The sequence below is a fragment of the Elephas maximus genome, chromosome 24 (genome assembly GCF_024166365.1).
Source record: "Elephas maximus indicus isolate mEleMax1 chromosome 24, mEleMax1 primary haplotype, whole genome shotgun sequence".
Lineage (NCBI taxonomy): Eukaryota > Metazoa > Chordata > Mammalia > Proboscidea > Elephantidae > Elephas > Elephas maximus.
The window spans coordinates 43539970-43557834 of record NC_064842.1 but is presented as its reverse complement, the minus strand read 5'-3'; the positions used below and the strand labels follow the sequence as shown (position 1 = coordinate 43557834).

At 39.2% G+C, this 17865-nt stretch overlaps 1 protein-coding gene across 1 annotated transcript in view; it reads left to right on the top strand.

Annotated features, from left to right (window-relative positions):
- Positions 1–495: 495 nt before the first annotated feature.
- Positions 496–17865, top strand: part of ACBD6 (acyl-CoA binding domain containing 6) — a 290459-nt gene continuing 273089 nt past the window's right edge. Inside the window, exons 1-3 of the mRNA XM_049868483.1 lie at positions 496–1426; positions 8241–8305; positions 11844–11940. Coding sequence (XP_049724440.1) covers positions 1202–1426; positions 8241–8305; positions 11844–11940 — 387 coding nt within the window. The 5' untranslated portion in view covers positions 496–1201. The remainder of the gene's footprint in view (positions 1427–8240; positions 8306–11843; positions 11941–17865) is intronic.

Below are 17865 nucleotides of genomic sequence, written 5' to 3'. Positions count from 1 at the left end.
TTTATAACACTTTCTACCATTCTTATGATGCTTATTAGAGTGTTTTGAGTACTAAGTGAATACAGTACCTTTTTTTCTTTTTTTACACCACCACTTAGGACATAATGAAACACTCAGTAAATGTTAACCATTATTATTAATGCCATAGTTTTTGCATTTTTTAAAAGTTTCTTTAGGACAGAATTATGTCGTATTTTTCTGGTCTCACTTCATACTGTTTACAAAGCACAGCTACGAAGACTGAGTTCGGAAGAGACTGGTGCCAAGGGAAGGGATCCCAGTTAAGCTTATTTTAGAGCTCTGAGAATTGAAGGATTCGGCAGGTGTGGAAAGTAAGACACGCAAACCAATCCCATACATTCAAAACACAGGAAAACCCTTAAGCAGCACCACATGTGCGCGCAGGGATCCGCGCCCGTTTGGGGCGTGCTGGCCACAGCGGTGGAGAGGCGGGCACAAGCGGAACCTTGGTTCTCACTTTCTGTTTCCCGCGACTCTACTCAGACCGCTACACTACCGAATAGATGGCCTCCTTCTCCCACGCCCCCGGCACCGACGACCCATTCCGAGGACGGGTTCCGGAGTCTGTGACTACGAATTTCAACAAAACGATTAACGAACGCCCCAACCGCCGAAGACCCTGTGTCCAGCAACGTTCCCCCAGCGAGGTCCCCCGAGTTCTCTGCAGGGGAAGACGTCCACCGTAGGCCCGCCCCGCTTCCCCTACCAGCGCTGAGCAGGGCCAAACCAGTAGCGCGCCGCACGTCGCCGCGCGCAGCCCCGGGCACGTGCCCGGCCGCGAGCTCAGCGCTCAGGCTGCCCCGCCTCCGCCCGCCCCTCCGCCGGCCTGTCCTGCCGCCGCGCGCTGCCTGGGCTCCGGTACCTGGGAGCTCCGCTGCGTCCCGCCTTCTGCGCCGTTGAGGGACCTGCTGCGAGCCTGAGCGCTCCGCTGGCCGGAGGGAAGGCGGGGAGGCCGGATCAGCCGGGAGGGAGCTGCGGAGCGTAGCAGCGGCTGTCGTGCGCGCCCAGGTGTGGAGGTGGGACGAGGCAGAGTTCCGTGAGGGAGCGCGGAGCAGGTGAGCTTGGGTCCGCCTCGGGCTCGGGCTGAGGAGCGAGGCTGGTCCCCGAGGCCCCCGAGCTGGCGGTACACCCGTCCTGAGGAGGACAGACCCGACGTAGAGGACGGACCGAGCAAGGTGACATGGCCTCGCCATTCCTGCCCACGGGGGCCACCATGGGCGGCCTCGGCGGGGAGCTGAGCTCGGGGGACGACTCCGGTGATGTCGGTGGATCCCTCCAGAGCCCCGAGACCGAGGCATCCGGGAGCCTGACAGAGCTGTTCGAGAAGGCTGCAGCGCACCTCCAAGGCCTGATTCAGGTGGCCAGCAGGGAGCAGCTCCTCTACCTGTATGCCAGATACAAGCAGGTAAAGTCGCAGGGAAGGGGTGGCTGTGGGAGAGAGACAAGGGGGCCTTCTCTTTCCTCCAAAAACCGGTAACACCCTGCATGGTTAATGGGTAGGTGTAATGGAGTTTCTGTGTGTGTGTGTTTTGGGTTTTTATGTGTGTTTGTTTTGTGTTTTAGTCATCTGCTGGGGATTAGCATCATTCTGGTCATGGGAAGGCCCAGTGTACTCTCCTGGGAGTGATATTTGGTTGGACACTGACAGTTTTTCTGTCTTCTCCGACTTGCTCAGTGACCTTGCACATACGCTTCCAGGAGCCTTAACCTTTACAAAATGAGGGTGATAAAATAAGATTTATCAGTCGCTATTGCCAAAGGGTTAGATGGAAATACATATGGTAATGTTAATAAAAATCTTTGCAATCCAGGAGAATGACATGATTGTAATAAATAGAATTGTACAATACAAAAACAAAATACTACTTTTATTATTGTTATTTATTATTATTATTTTTAATCCTAACTTCCTTAGACTTAGGTTTTGGCTGAATGTTTCTTCTGTTAGATACAATCATAAAAAGTTTAGATCTAGTAAAGACCAGATCAGATAATCCCCTTCTTTTATAGAAAAAGTAACCAGAGCCCAAAGAGGGTAGGTAACTTGCCCAGGGTCATACAAATAAATTAGAACTAGATTATATCTCCTCTGTCTAAGGTGCTGAACTTTACCTGGAAATATGTATGGGTAAATGAATGAGTAATTCATATAAGACATGTTTAATTTATCAGTCAAAGAATAACTGGTTAGGTGATGGAAGGAAAAATAATTGCATTATAAATTAACAAATATTTGTTTGGCATCTTTATCTGCAAACCAAGTATTATGCCTACAGGGAATGCAATGCAGAAGCAAAAGCTTGGCACTACTTGCCCTCCAGAGGCTTACAGAGTACTTGGAGGGTCTAGATGTGAACAAATAGCAAATCAGTGCAAGAGTTTAATAACAGTTCAGGTAAACTCCGGCTGTTTGGGGGGAGTGCTGGATAATAGCCCATTTTATTAAAATATATATATTTTTAACCTTTATTTGGTCTCTTGTATTTTAACTTTTGTTGATGGAAATCATTCTAAAAGATATAATTATACATTTTCCCTGTGTTCTTAAACTGAATATACTGAATAGAGATGGACTTTATTTTGAAGACTGGTGATGATTATTCTGAATATCAGTTAATGTGGCCTGAGAGATATAGCTGTAGGTACAAATGGTATAAATCACAGTGTTGAATGAAAATTGCCCCCAAAACTGGCTTTGGAGGTTGTTTTTTGCAAAAGGTCTGGATATTTATTTACCCTTCAGTCATTTACTGTTTTCTAACAACATTAGACTGAAACCTTTGATTATGTAACACGTATTTACTGAGCACTGTGGCACATGTGTGACTGATGGACGATTCTCTGAGCAATACAAGACTAATTTTCTCCAAATTCCTTAGAGAAGTTCTTTATTCTTTATAGAATGTATATTTATTGATATTAGCATCATCATTATTAAATGCCTGATTTCTGAGTCACCAGTGAACCACAATAACCTGTCAGCTTATAACCATTCTGTCTCAGGTATACTCACTTCATCCCCACAGTCTGAAGGAAGAGCGATCTTCACCATTTCCAGAACTTGATTTCAGGGTGTTTGGAGATATTCTGTATCCGAAAATAAAATTCTTCATTACTGGAGAATCAGATTGTGCTTGCTTAGGCATGATGCTGGGTTACAGTTTTCATCAGTCTGTTATAAATATTTCATTTTTAACAATAGCATCTTTAATAGAATAACGAAGTTGTAAGTCCAATATAATGCCTGCACAGTGGATCAGAATTTCTCATAAAACCATTTCTTTAAAACATTTTCAATTCCAGATAGCACCCTGTTTTGTAGGCTGAATGAATGAGGTAAGGTGGTCAGGCAGGAAGATGATACAAACAAGCGGAGATACGAACCTTAATTTCTTAGGCTGAGCTCTAAACTTACCTAACATAATAACTGTTTTAGCCTCACGTATGTCTGTGGTTCCAAAATCATCTTTAAATGAAGTCTTAAAAAAATCAAACCAGTTCACTTTTTTTTTGGTCCCTCTGTCGATTAGCCTACAACTCTGCCAGCAAAACATAACCACTTGACACCTGTGAAGACTCTAGGGCGATGAAAGTTTTAAACTCCTGCTGACTTCATTTTATAGGGGCCTACAGCACCAGCACAAGTGAGAATACTCAGCCTGTCCTCCTGCTTTTAACCTGGGGACACTTGATTCACTGGCATCTGTCCTTGGAAGCCTTTGTTGAAATATTCTGCTCTGAGGGCACTGGATGTATCAAATATATATCAGAGAGAGCAGGGTTCAGATGTTCTGTTGAAGTGGTACGTTTTTAAACTCTCCTTCATAGCTTATGATTCATTATCCAATGATAGGGAAACGGCTAGTCATGATGCCCTAAAATCTTGTAATTTTATTTTCCCAGTCTTTTCTGGGTCCAGAACTATACATTGAATTTGGGAATTCAAAAAGCTTGTGTGTCAATTAGCACACAGGGTCAGTTGTTGAACTTTTATTTTCATCTCATGTAATGGTCTGGAGTTAGGTGATCTGGGGCCTGCTTCTTGAGATCATCCAGGGACCTAAGCCATTTCTATCTTGTGTTCAGCCATCTCCCCTAAGGCAGTACTTCTCAAATTGTGGCCCACAGAACCCTGAGAAGCCCTGCAACTCAGGGGATCTACAAGGTCAAAAATATTTTCGTAATAATAGTAAGATTTTATCTGCCTTTTTCCTATGCTGTCGTGGTGGATAAAACTGCCGGTGTCTTAGCTTGACTCAGGATAGTGGCAGCACAGTGTATGAGCAGTTCTTTTTTTTTTTTTTTTTTACTGCCATGTACTCAAGAGTTACAAAACAAAAAACCAGTTTCACTTAAAAATGTCTTTGAAGAAGCTGTGAAAATTATTGCTTTTTATTAAATACTAACCCTTGAGTACAAGTTTTTTTTTAGTACTGTGTGTATATAAAGCGCTTCTGCATTATGTTGGCTATTTTGAGCAAAAACACTTATGTAATTATTGAGTTGCAACCTTAACTATCTGCCTTTTTCATGGAATATCATTTTTACTTAAGAGAACATCTCACAGATAAACTATGCTTATTCAAATTTGGGTGTTTGGCAGACATTTTCTTGAAGCCTCTCACTTCAAGAGAAACAGCTATGTAATTGTATTGTTGTCAATGATAAAATTTGAGCTTTCAAGTGAAGATTGGAAGCTTGGAAAATCTGTATCCATGAGCTTGACAGCTTCTCAGTACTTCAAGATTTTTTTTGTTTCATGAGATCAGTGGTGATATTAATGAATATGAACTTTTGCTTTTATATAATGAAATTTGTCAACATTTGGAAACTGTATAACTTAGTGAACCAGTATTTTCCAAAAGACCAATACTGATGTTACAAAGTCATGCGTGGGTAACAGATCCATCCAAAGTACAGGTCAGGCCAATGGACTTTGATGTAATAGATCATGAAAAATTTATTCATATGATTTCAGATTCTACATTACAACCAACTCTAAAGTTTTGGCATAGTATCAAAGAATCGAACTGTATCTGAGAAGCCTATTAAAATATTCCTTCTCCTAATAACATACTGGAAACCCTGATGGCATAGTGGTTTAGCTACAGCTGCTAACCAAAAGGTCGGCAGTTTGAATCTGCCTTGGAAACCCTCTGGGGCAGTTCTACTCTGTCCTGTAGGGTCGCTATGAGTTGGAATCGACTCGAAGGGGGTGGGTTAATAACATATCTGTGTGAAGTCAGATTTTCTTCACATGCTTCGCCAACACAGCGTATTACGACAGAGTGAATGCAGAACTATGTATGAGAATTCATCTCCCTTCTACTAAACCAGATGTTAGAGATTTACAAAATGTAAAACAATGCCACTTTTTTCACTGAATTTTTTTTTTGTTTTAGAATGTAGAGTTGCTTTTTCATAAAATTTTGTGATTTATGTTAATAGGTAGCAGGCTTATTATTTTAAATGAATCAATACGTATTCTTTAAATGTCTCAGGTTAATTTTTAACATGGTAAATATTGATGGATATAACCCACATAAACAAGAGCTTTTTGGGGTCCTCAATTTCTAAAAGTTTTAGAAGCTCTGCCCTAAGGTCATTTTTCCATGGCCAAAGGTGGCTTGCTATTACCACATGCATGTTCTAGTCAGGGCAAAAGACAGCAGAAGACAAGTTACCCCCTTGCCCTTTTTTTAAAGGAGTATCACTTACACACATATCCAATCCCCAGAGCCTAGATAGAAGTTTCATGGCCACCCAGCGCATTGCCGTGGAGGTGATTCCAACTCATAGCCACACTGTAGGACAGAGTAGAACTGCCCCATAGGATTTCCAAGGCTGTAAATCTTTAAAGAAGCAACTGCCACATCTTTCTCTTGCGGAGTGGCTGGTGGGTTCAAACTGCTGACCTTTCGGTTAACAGCCAACTGCTTAACCACTGTGCCACCAGGGTGTCCTTGCATGGCCACAAATGTTTAGCCAGATGGCCATGTGTCCAGCAGAAACTCCCATTATTATAGGAGAAATGGATAACAGATATTGGTATTTGTTTCTGCCATTGGCTGATGTCTGGATAAAAAATAAAAATAGTAATAACTGCTGTTTTTATGATGCTTTATATTGGCATAGCTTATCTCATTTCATGTTTCTAACAATTTAGTAGTTCAAGTGATTTTAGAGATACCAAGATCTGAAACCCAGATTCTGTATAGTGTGTAAGGCAGAGTGGTGTAATAAAGGAATATTGGGCTTTGCAGTCGAACTGTGCTAGATTCAAATCCTGATTCTACTACTTCTGCTGTGTGAACTGAGACAACTGTCTTGAGCATCTCTGGCTTCATTTATAAAATGAATGTGTAATGGCACACCTCACAGGATTAGTTGTGTGACCCATCTGAGATAATGTATGTGAAGCTTTTGATCCATGGTGACTGTTCAAGATATATACCTCCTTTTTTTTCCTCTCTTACCCTTTTTTCTTTCTGTCCCACACAGCAGGGCTTTTCCTGTATAAGAGTACATTTTAATAACAGCCAGAGGGCCATGGTCATGTGATTAATTCCTAAGCAGATGATAGAAATGACGATTGTAATGAATTCAGAGATGAATGAGATCACTGCAGACTGAAAGCGCTCTTAGGACCTGAGCTCTGAGTGGGACTTGAAGGAGGTTGTAACACTTTGAAAAGCTGAGAAAAGGGAAGGCATTTCAGGTGAGGGAAATAGCAGGTGCAAAACAGAACCAGAGATCCTTAAGGCAGGGAGCGGAACAATCTGGTTGGGTGAAGGGATCAGTTTGATTTTAGCAAAATTCAAGTGTGTGAGAGTAATAGGAGGTAGTGGCAAGGTCCCCAAGTAGGTAGATTGGATCAGATTATAGCATTTAGGATTAGTGAAAGTAGATATTTTGTCGAACACGTGTCTAATATACCTCATTCTATATTCAGCAAACATTGTGCTTTAGATGAGGGTTTCCAGAGCAAATTAGTTTCCTGTTCAATAATTTTCACACATATTGTTCTGTGACATGGGTTGCCATCCCCCCGAGATGTGTCAGCACTGTCCCCATTACCACCCTGAGTTCCCCATTTCCTTTTGTCCAGTTTTCCTGCCCCTCGCTGCCTTCTCATCTTTGCTTTTGAGCCAGTGTTGTCCTTTTGGTCTTACACAGATGATTGTTCTGAGGAGCACTTTCCTCATGGGTCTTATTATTTATTTTATACGCCTGTCTATTATTCGGCTGGAAGGTGATCTCCAGGAGTGGCTTCAGTTCCAAGTTAGAAGAGTGTCTAAGGGCCGTAGTGTCCAGCGTTCCTCAATTCTCTCTCAGTCAACATTTTTTATTACCTTAAGTTAGACATTGTATCAGGTGCTGTGGGTGAGTTAAGAACAGCTCCTTAGAGGCTCTGTTGTAATGAAAAGATGAGACTTTACACAAAACTTTCCAGCACAAAGTAGAAAATGAAAAGTGTCATAAGAGATAGATAGTCTAAGTGCTATGAGATACTTCTGGCAAAGGGACTCAGGGGCTGTATAGTAAATTTGTACTTTTGTAAATTTCATTTATGCTTATTCGCAATGAAATAATCACGCTACAGATGTCATTTGGGGATTATAAGTAGATGTTGACCATAAATAAGAGAGGATTATTGTGGAATAGATAAAATTTATATTGTTGAGAAGTACTTGAAATTGTTTTTGCATGGCTCTTGGCATCTAAACTTACGTTGCTGAAATTCGTGATAGGGCACTTTTAAAATAATGCACTTTATCCTGGAATTTCGGAGCGCTGAAATGCTGATAGTATTAAGAATTGGTAAAAAAATATTATGAATTCTTATAACTGAACTTTAATTGCTTGTTTAAAAATTCTTCTGTATTATAAATGGTAATAAGGATGATATAATCTACATCTATAATTTATTTTATATATATATAGTTTGTCTACTAATTTAGGAATGCAACTATGTGTCACCTATATTTTTTCTTTATTACAATATTAGAAAACAGTTGTTTTATGCAGCAAGCCAAAGCAGCCTGTATTTAAATTTTTTTTTAAGTTGCTTTTGCAAAGGCTGTTAAATTTTGTTATTCTATATTGATGTAAATATTTTCTAAACTGTAGTTACTAAAGATACATAATAACCTTGAAAATAAATTTTTCAGGCATTTCTTTGAAAAATAAATTCTTGAATTTTTCCCCCCCTCACTTAGGTCACAGTTGGAAGTTGCAATACTCCTAAACCAAGCTTCTTTGATTTTGAAGGAAAGCAAAAATGGTAAGAAATCCTTGGTATCTCTGATGACGTTGTTGGAAATGATTTAGGTGTTTAGGAATTAGAAAGTAGTGAGCAGATTAAAGAATTATTTTTATATTAATCTCTCTGCTATAGACTGTATTAATGACAGGCAATTGGGAAAGGGATTAAAAGAATCCGATTTTAGCTAAATCTCCTAAGGGATTCTTATGCCCTGATGTTCACGACAGACATACATGCTTTACATACAAATAGCTTCTTAGAGAGTTCTTGCTTCCGATTTTCCTTTCCTATCATACAGCGCCTAATGGGTTACCACCTTTCCCCTTTAAAGGGATTTTTGGAAGGAGGAGAAAACAACAGATACTGATTCTTACTCTGAATATGTAACAAATGATTGTAATCTCATTTTTTTTTTTTTTTTTTGCTTCTAACTCAAATGCTCCCTCTTATCATTTATGAGGCCTTATCTTAGGAAACCCTGGTGGTGTAGTGGTTAAGTGCTACGACTGCTAACCAGAAGGTTGGCAGTTCAGATCCACCAGGTGGTCCTTGGAAACTGTGGGGCAGTTCTACTCTGTTTTATAGGGTCACTATGAGTTGGAATCGACTCGATGGCAGCAGGTTATCTTCTCTTACCTTGTCTATGTTAAAAAAGAGAAATTGCATACAATAGAGAACCTTCGTTATAGAAAGGAGGACTTTGGAGCCTCAGCCCTGGAATTAAAAGAAGTATAGAAGGTTGGGTTAAAAAAAAAAGAACAAAGATGAACTGCGGCTGTTGAGAGAGGAAGTGCTAAGAACGATGAATTCTAACTTTACACTCTAGAGTAATGCTACTCAAAGTCTGGAAACCCTGGTGGTGTAGTGGTTAAGAGCTACAGCTGCTAACCAAGAGGTTGGCAGTTTAAATCCATCAGGTGTGCCTTGGAAACCATATGGGGCAGTTCTACTCTGTCTATAGGGTCCAAGTATGTGGCAGTTGTACTCTGCCCTGTAGGGTGCGACTGTGAGTCAGAATCGACTTGACAGCAATGGGTTTGGTTTTTTTTTTTTAATTTATGAAATTTTAGAGTTTCACCATTGTTTTTTCCTATACCCTGCCTGTTTCTCCATTGTTTTTAGCAATTAAAAAAAGTTTAGATTTTATATCCATCATGTTGTTGTGTGCCATGGAGTTGATTCTGACTCACAGCAGCCCTGTAGGACAGAGTAGAACTGCTCCATAGGGTTTCCAGGGAGTAGCTGGTAGATTTGAACGGCCGACCTTTTGGTTAGCAGTGGTAGCTCTTAACAACTTCACCACCAGGGCTTCACGACTACTATAATAATAATTAATTCAGGTAAGAATCATCAATGGATGCTAAAGCCATTAGATGAAAAACTATTGGGGAACAATATTTACAGTCTGATTCACAGTTTGCTTACTAATTACAAAGGTGAAATCTAGCAGACACTGCTTTTACCAAGTCATCAGTCTTATCACTGTTGATGGGACAAACTGACATCATGTGCCCCTGACGTGATGCATTGTAAAGAACATACCATCCATATATATTGCTTTTGCCATTTTAATCATGATGAACCATTTTTGGCAAGAACACTATATAGGTGAGGAAACAATCACAAATCCAGATTGAGAGATATTTGGTAAAACAGTTTTAGAAAAGGTCAATATCATGAAAGAAAAAAAAGGCTAATAATACATGGAACTCAGTGCTATGTGTGAATCTTGACTGGTTTATGGTCTGGGGGAAGAAAGCTATAAAGGACATTATTGGGACAATAATACTGAAATTTGAATATGGTCTATATATTAGATAATATTTATTTTATGTTTCCTGAGTTTGATACATGCCGTATACATATATATGTCATATTCATATATATCAGCGTGTGTGTGTATAAAATACATGTAAAGTATTACAATTTATAAAAGTAACTCTCAGGAGATTTAGTAAAAATAAGTTTAGAAAACCTCAGAAAGGATGTCATATTCCTCATAGGAGCAGAAAGGTAGTGAAAAAACCGAAAAAACTATGGGACTGAGTTCTGTTTTACAGTTGGTCAGGGAGATAGAGAGACCCTGGTTGGGAGTAGAAAGAATTGGCAGGGAAAAACCAAGAAGGAGGCCTATCTTAGCAGCTTGTAGAAAAACAGAAAGGGTTGACCTAGAAGGAGGCTCAGGACTAAAACATTACTCTTGGTATTTATACTGTAAGAAGTCCCTACCATTTTACTCGTTAGTATTCTTATCTCTGCACTTACCACCCCTCACTTCTGAAGTCCCTGGCCGAGGCCTCAGGGTTCACTACCTGTAGCTTATAGATGAGATAACACAGAAAGAGAAGGTATCTTTCTTGCACCTGAAGTAAGAAATCTGGAAGCATTTTCCCAGGGAGTATTTTGTGTGATGATTAGTTTCTACACCACTGATGCTGTTGTTGTTAGATGCTGTCCGGTTGATTCTGACTCATGGCAACTCCGTGTGTGCAGAGTCGAACTGTCCTGTAAGGTTGTCAAGGCTGGCCTTTTGGATGCAGATCACTAGGCCCGTCTTCCAAGGCATCTCTGGGTAGATTCGAACTGCCAGCCTTTCAGCCGTTAGTTGAGCATGTAACTGTTGGCACCACCCGGGGACTGCTGATGAGAACTACCTCTCTTGGTTTATGGACCATGCGTTCTCAGCAAGGGTGAAAATTGTGTTTTGGGGGCGAGTAATAAAATCCTAGATATTAAAATAGTTTATAGATAGGTAGTTAGGTAGGTAGGTAGCTGTTACAGAGTTGACTCCTACTCATGATGACCTTATGTACAAGAGAACAAAATGTTGCCTGGCCATTCTCATGATCACCTTCATGTTCCAGTCCCTTGTCGTGGCTGTTGTGCCAGTCCATCTCGCCAAGGGCCTCCCTCACCTTCACTGGCCCTCTGCTTCACCAAACATCATGTCCTCCACCAGCAGTTGATCCCTCCTGATGACGTGTCCAAAGCAAGCTAGCAGACAGTGTTCTACTGTGATCCATAAGGTTTTCATTGGTTAATTTTTGGGAGTAGAGCACCAGACCATTCTTCTTAGCCTGTCTTAGTCTGGAAGCTCCGCTGAAACCTGTCCCCAGCAAGTGACCCCCACTGGTATTTAAAATAACAGCCACGTAGTTGCCAGTATCACAGTAACATGTGAGCCATCACAGCATGACAAACTGATAGATGGGGGTGTACAGTGGTTTATAGTCACTTAAAATTTAACAAATATGCAGTGTATTGACTCGACGGCACTGAGTTACTGGGTATCTGTGTCATTAAAATATCATAGAGGAGGATGATTAGGAAGAAATGTCTAAAAAGGCTTGTCAGGTAGGGCCATGAGGGAAAGGGAGGTCGAAAAACCATTATGGACCAATGTAAATGCAAAAAGAAAGGGCTGCTCATCCATGGTTTATTATCTCAAGATCCCCAGATTGTTAAAATGTGTAAGTTATTTTTATTAATAAAAAATATGCTTTTTATGTTAATTACGTAGTTAATGACAGGTCATTTTGGATATTCTGTACCATAGGGAAGCATGGAAAGCACTTGGTGATTCAAGCCCCAGCCAAGCAATGCAGGAATATATCGCAGTAGTTAAAAAATTAGATCCAGGTTGGAATCCTCAGGTAAGACTTAATGATTGTAAATGATACTTTCTAAAAACATACCATCTTTCTTTCGCATTTTTAAAACTAAACTTAGGCATAAATAACATTCCCAAAGCTTTTTTTCTCAATTCAAAAAATTATAAAATCAATGCAACATTTACCTATCTAAAAATACTATTGCTTAAATATTAGCATAGCCAATTACTAATTCTGAGAATTTCTCTGAATTGTATTGAATTATTAAAAGATAATAATTTCCAATCATGTAAAAACTGAATTCGTTTCAGAATTTGAAAGAATTTAACTTGAGATCATCGTTATCTTGGGAAAAGGAAAGTTTTTTGGATTTTTTTTTTCAATGAGTACCCTCTGTGCAAGTACACAATGCTTATTGATAGGGATAAAAGATGAATAAGACATGGTTTCTGTTACTGTGTAGCTTAAAGAAGGCTGGAGAAGATTAAACATATAACACAAGTGCTAGGGAGTCCGGTGGAAGAAAAGATTACCGTGGACTTTGGAGGTATCAGATATTGTTCATTTACATATACCCTTTTTTTTTTTTTAAGTATACTTATTGGAGAACCTTTGAAAGCATATAGAAAGAATTTTTAAAAGGTGAAGTTGCTATTTTACTAAAAATTTTTTCCTAAATTTTATTTATTTTGCTGATGTTTTGAGAATACACAGCAAAACATACACCAATTGAACAGTTTCTACATGTACAATTTAGTGACATTGTTTATATTCTTTGAGTTGTGCAACCATTCTCACCCTTTTTAACACAAACTCACTGTCCCCTAAGGTTTCTATCTAGTCTTTTGAGTTGCCGTTGTCAATTTGATGCCATATAGATAGTTCTTAAAAGAGCATAATTCCCAAGGCAGATCTTTTTCACTAGTTAAGCTAAACTGTTGTTTGGTTTTAAGATGACTTCAGGGGATATTTTTGGTGTAAGGCTTACAGATTATCTCAGGGCAATAGTTTTAGGGGTTCAGCCACCATCCATAGCTCCAGAAAGTCTAGAGTCCATGACAGTTTGAAATTCTGTTCTCCATTTCCCCCCTTTTGGTCAGGATTCTTCTAAGAAATCTTTAATCGAAATGCTCAGTAATGGTAGCCAGGCACCATCCAGTTCTTCTGGTCTCATTGCAAAGGAGGCAGTTGCTTTTGGATGCATTTAGCCACACATTCCCTATCCTCCTCCCTCTTATTCCTGTCTCTCCATGTTCCTCTGTTGCTCCAGGTGAGTAGAGACCAATTGTTTTGTCTTGGACGATTGCTTGGAAGCTTCTAAGACCGCAGGCACCACGCAACAAACTAGGAGGTAGAACAGAAGCGCTAAACACATTATTAGGTCAGTTAGCTGGGATATCCCATGAAACCATGACCCTAAACCTCTAAACCAAGGAACCAAATCCTATGAGGTGTTTGGTTGTACACAAGCAGCTACTGATTTTTATTTTTTGGCATTGTCGTAAATATATCTATTCCACAACTTTTGCCAATTCAAGTTTTTAGTTATACAACTTATTGACTGCAATTAAAATAATCGGTCATGCAACTCCACCCTTAGTCAATGCAATTTTTCTGTCACTGTTAACCCCCCTTTTCCTCTTCCCTCCTGCTCCTAGTAACCACTAATAAACTTTGGTCTCTATGTATTTGCCTGTTCTTGTGTGTTTATATAAGTGAGGTCATATAATATTTGTCCTTTTGTGATTGGCTTATTTTGTTCAGCATAATGTCTTCAGGCTCCATCCATGCTATAATGTGCGTCAAGACTTTATTTCTACTACTGGCTGAGTAGTATTCCATTGTATGTATGTACCACATATTGTGTATCCATTCATCTGTTGATGGGCACTTAGGTCGTTTCCACCTTTTGGCTGCTGTAAATAGTGCTGCAATGAACATTGGTGTACAAGTCTTTTTTTGAGTCTCTGCTTTCAAGTTTTTTGAACATATACCTAGGAATGGAATTGCTGGGTCACATGGTAGTTCTATTTTCAATTTCTAAGGAACCACCACACTCTTTTCCAGAACAGCTATACCATTTTGCATTCCCACCAGCAATGGATAAGGTTTCCATTTTTCCTATATCCTCACAGACATTTGTTATTTTCTGATTTTTTTTTTTTTTTAATATTAGCCGCCCTAGTCGGAGTGAAACGATATCTCACTGTGGTTTTGATTTGCATCTCTCTTATGGCTAATAATGCTGAGCATCTTTTCATGTGTTTGGTGGCTATGTGAATGTCCTCTTTGGTGAAATGTCTATTCAAGTCTTTTGCCCATTTTGTGATTGGGTTGTTTATCTTCTTGTGGTTAAGTTGTCAAAGTTTTCTATGTATTTTGGTTATTAGATTCTTGTTGGATATATGGTTTCTGAAGATATTCTCCTGGTTGGTAGCTTGTCTTTTTACTTTTTTGGTACAGTCTTTTGATGAACAAGAACTTAATTTTTCTGAGGTCCCATTTATTTATTTTGTCTTTTGCTGTTTGTGTTTTTGTTATTACACTAGATATTTCATTGTTGAAAGCTAGGCCTGACAGCATTGCCTCTGCTTGTTCTTCTGAGAATTTTATGGTTTCAGCTTGCACATTTAGGTCTTTAATCCATTTTGAGTTTGTTTTTTGTGTCTGGTGTGAGGCCAGGATCCTGTTTCATTTTTCTGCATGTTGAAATCCAATTTTCCCAGCACCATTTATTGAAGAGACTCTTCTTTCCCCATCTGATGGACTTAGCAGCTTTGTAAAAAATCAGTTGATCATAGATGTCTGGGTTTCTATCTGGATTCTCAGTTCTATCCCATTGGTCTCTGTGTCTGTTGTTACATCAGTACCAGGCTGTTTTGATTACTGTAGCTGTATGCCCAAAAAGCCCACTGCTGTCAAGTTGATTCCGACTCATAGCGACCCTGTGAGCTGTACAGTAGGTTTTAAAATCAGGAAGTGTGAGCCCTCCTACTTTGTTCTTCTCTTTCAGTATTATTTTAGCTATTCGGGGCCTCTTGCCATTCCATATAAAGTTGAGGATTTGTTTTTCTATTTTTGTAAAGAAGGCTGTTGGAATTTTGATCAAGATTGTCTTGAATCTGTAGATCGCTTTAGGTGGTATTGATATCTTAACAATATTAAGTCTTCCAATGCTTGAACATGGAACATCTTTCTTTTATTTAAGTCTTTAATCTCATTCAGCAGTGTTTTATAGTTTTCTTTGTATAAATCCTTGATGTCCCTTGTTAGACTTATTCCTAGGTATGTTATTCTCTTAGATGCTATTGTAAATGGAATTGTTTCCCTAATTTCCTTTTCAGATTTCTCATTGCTTGTGTATAGAAAGCCAACTGATGTTTGTTTGTTGACCTTGTACCCTGCAACTTTGCTAAATTCCTCTATCTGCTCTAGAAGCTTTCTTGTGGATTCTTTGGGATTTTCTATATCTAGGATCATATCATCTGTGAATAGAGAGAATTTTACTTCTTCTTTTCTAATCTTGTATTTCTTTTTATTGTCTTATTTCTCTGGCTAGGACTTTTAATACAATACTGAATAGAAGCGGTGAGAGTGGGCACCCTTGTCTTGTTCCCGGTTTCAAGGGGAAAGCTCTCAGTCTTTCTCTATTAAGGATATTGTTGGCTTTTCATATATGCCCTGAATCTTATTGAGGAATTTCCCTTCTTTTCCAATTTTCTTTAGGGTTTTACCAAGAGAGGATGTTGGGTTTTATCAAATGCTTTTTCTGCATCCATAGAGATGATCGGAGCCCCAGTGGCACAGTGGTTATGAACTTGGCTGCTAACCAAATTGTTGGCAGTTCAGATCTACCAGCCACTCCTTGGAAAACCTATGGGGTAGTTCTGCTCTGTCCTATAGGGCCGCTATGAGTCGGAATCAACTCGATGGCAGTGGGTGTTCGTAGAGATGACCATGTGGTTCTTTTACTTTGTACTTTATTGATATGGCGTATTATGTTGATTGATTTTCTAATATTGAACCATCCCTGCATCCCTGGAATAAATCCTACTTGGTCATGGTGTATGACTCTTAATATGTTGTTAGATTCTATTTGCTAGTATTGTGTTGAGGATTTTCGTTACCTATTTTTTTTTATATTCGTAAGAGATACTGGCCTGTAATACTTGGGGGCAACTGACAACTATATATACATAGAAACACACACACACAGATATACGTATACGTATGTGTATATATATATGCACACATATGTATATATACATCTGCATAACCCGCTCACACGTATATATCCTGTATCTGTGTTTATATATTAAAAACCATGAGTTCACATTGATACTTCTAATTCCAATGCAACACTACAGGGTACACTTTAGCCTTGCCTATTTGTATATTTGTAGCTTTTTTTTTCCAGCAGAAATCTGAGTCCCAGTATCCTCAGTATATTTACTCATTTTCTCAAGCCCAGAATACAGAGAAAGTAGTTTCAGAATTGCTAACCATACAACTTTGAAAAGCAGACTTACTAACTAAAGTTTGTTATTTGTTTATGGTTTTTTTTTTTAGGTAAAATTTATATACAGTGATAAGCACAAATCTCAAGTATATAATTTTTTTTTAAATAATTCTTATTGTGCTTTAAGTGAAAGTTTACAAGTCAAGTCAGTCTGTCACATATAAGCTTATATACACCTTACTCCATATTCCCACTTACTCTCCCCCTACTGAGTCAGCCCACTCCCTCCTTCCGGTCTTTCCTTTCATGACAGTTTTGCCAGTTTCTAACCCTCTCTACCCTTAAAGTATATAATTTGATGAGTTTTCACAAATATGCAAGGCAATCTTCTAAACACTTCAGTGAAATTGGAAAATAGTTGCATCCAAGTTACCTCGTATTTCTGACTGCTACCTAATTGACTCACTTGGGAGATTAAGATTCTTTTTAATGTGAATTCCCTGAACCGTGGTAACCTTGTTCTAACGTAGCTGCCTTACTTCTACATCCATGCACTTAGATAACATGACATATAAAACAGGACCATTAAACTGTATTTTTCACTCTGTTTCAAAAGAAGTGTTTTTATAGCCTGATAAAGAAGAGGACATTTTCCAGATTAAAGAATTAGATGTTCTTCCATAATTCCATAGCTCTTTTGAGAAGATTCTTGTTTCAAGGTGACTAGTGTGATGAGTACCATTTCTTTTGAGTCCTTTACAAAGGCTTTTCAGTACCAATAGCAGAATGATTAAATTTGAGCTTCTTTGATATCTATTGGTCCTACTTATTGCTTATAGTACATTAGTGTTCTCTCTCCAGATCTCACTGATTAAAAGACTAATATCATGTACTTTGTATATATAATTAAAATTTTATCCTAATCTGTAATATGGTAGGGTTTTCTTGGTTGTAATCTTCACGGTAGCAGATTGCCAGGCCTTTCTTCTATGAAGCCATTGGGTGGGTTCAAACCACCAACCTTTAGGTTAGCAGTTGAGTGCAAACAGTTTGTGATACACAGGGATCTTTTATAGTATAGTATATTACAAAGAGCCAAACCCGTTGCCGTTGAGTCGATTCCGACTCATAGTGGCACTAAACCAAAACCATATCTGTTGCTGTTGAATTGATTCTGACTCATAGTGACCTTATAGGACAGAGTAGAACTGCTCCATGGGGTTTGCAAGGAATGGCTGGTGGATTTGAACCGCTGATCTTTTGGTTAGCAGCTGCGCCCTTAGCCACTGCACCACCAGGACTCCATAGTGACTCTAGAACAAACCAAACCAAACCTGTTGATGTTGAATTGAGTCCAATTCACAGCGACCCTATAGGACAGTGTAGAACTGCCCCATAGGGTTTCCAAGGAGTGGATGGTGGATTTGAACTGCCAACCTTTTGGTTAGTAGCCGAGCTCTTAACCACTGAGCCACCAGGGTTCCATAGTGACCCTAGAAGGTGATAAG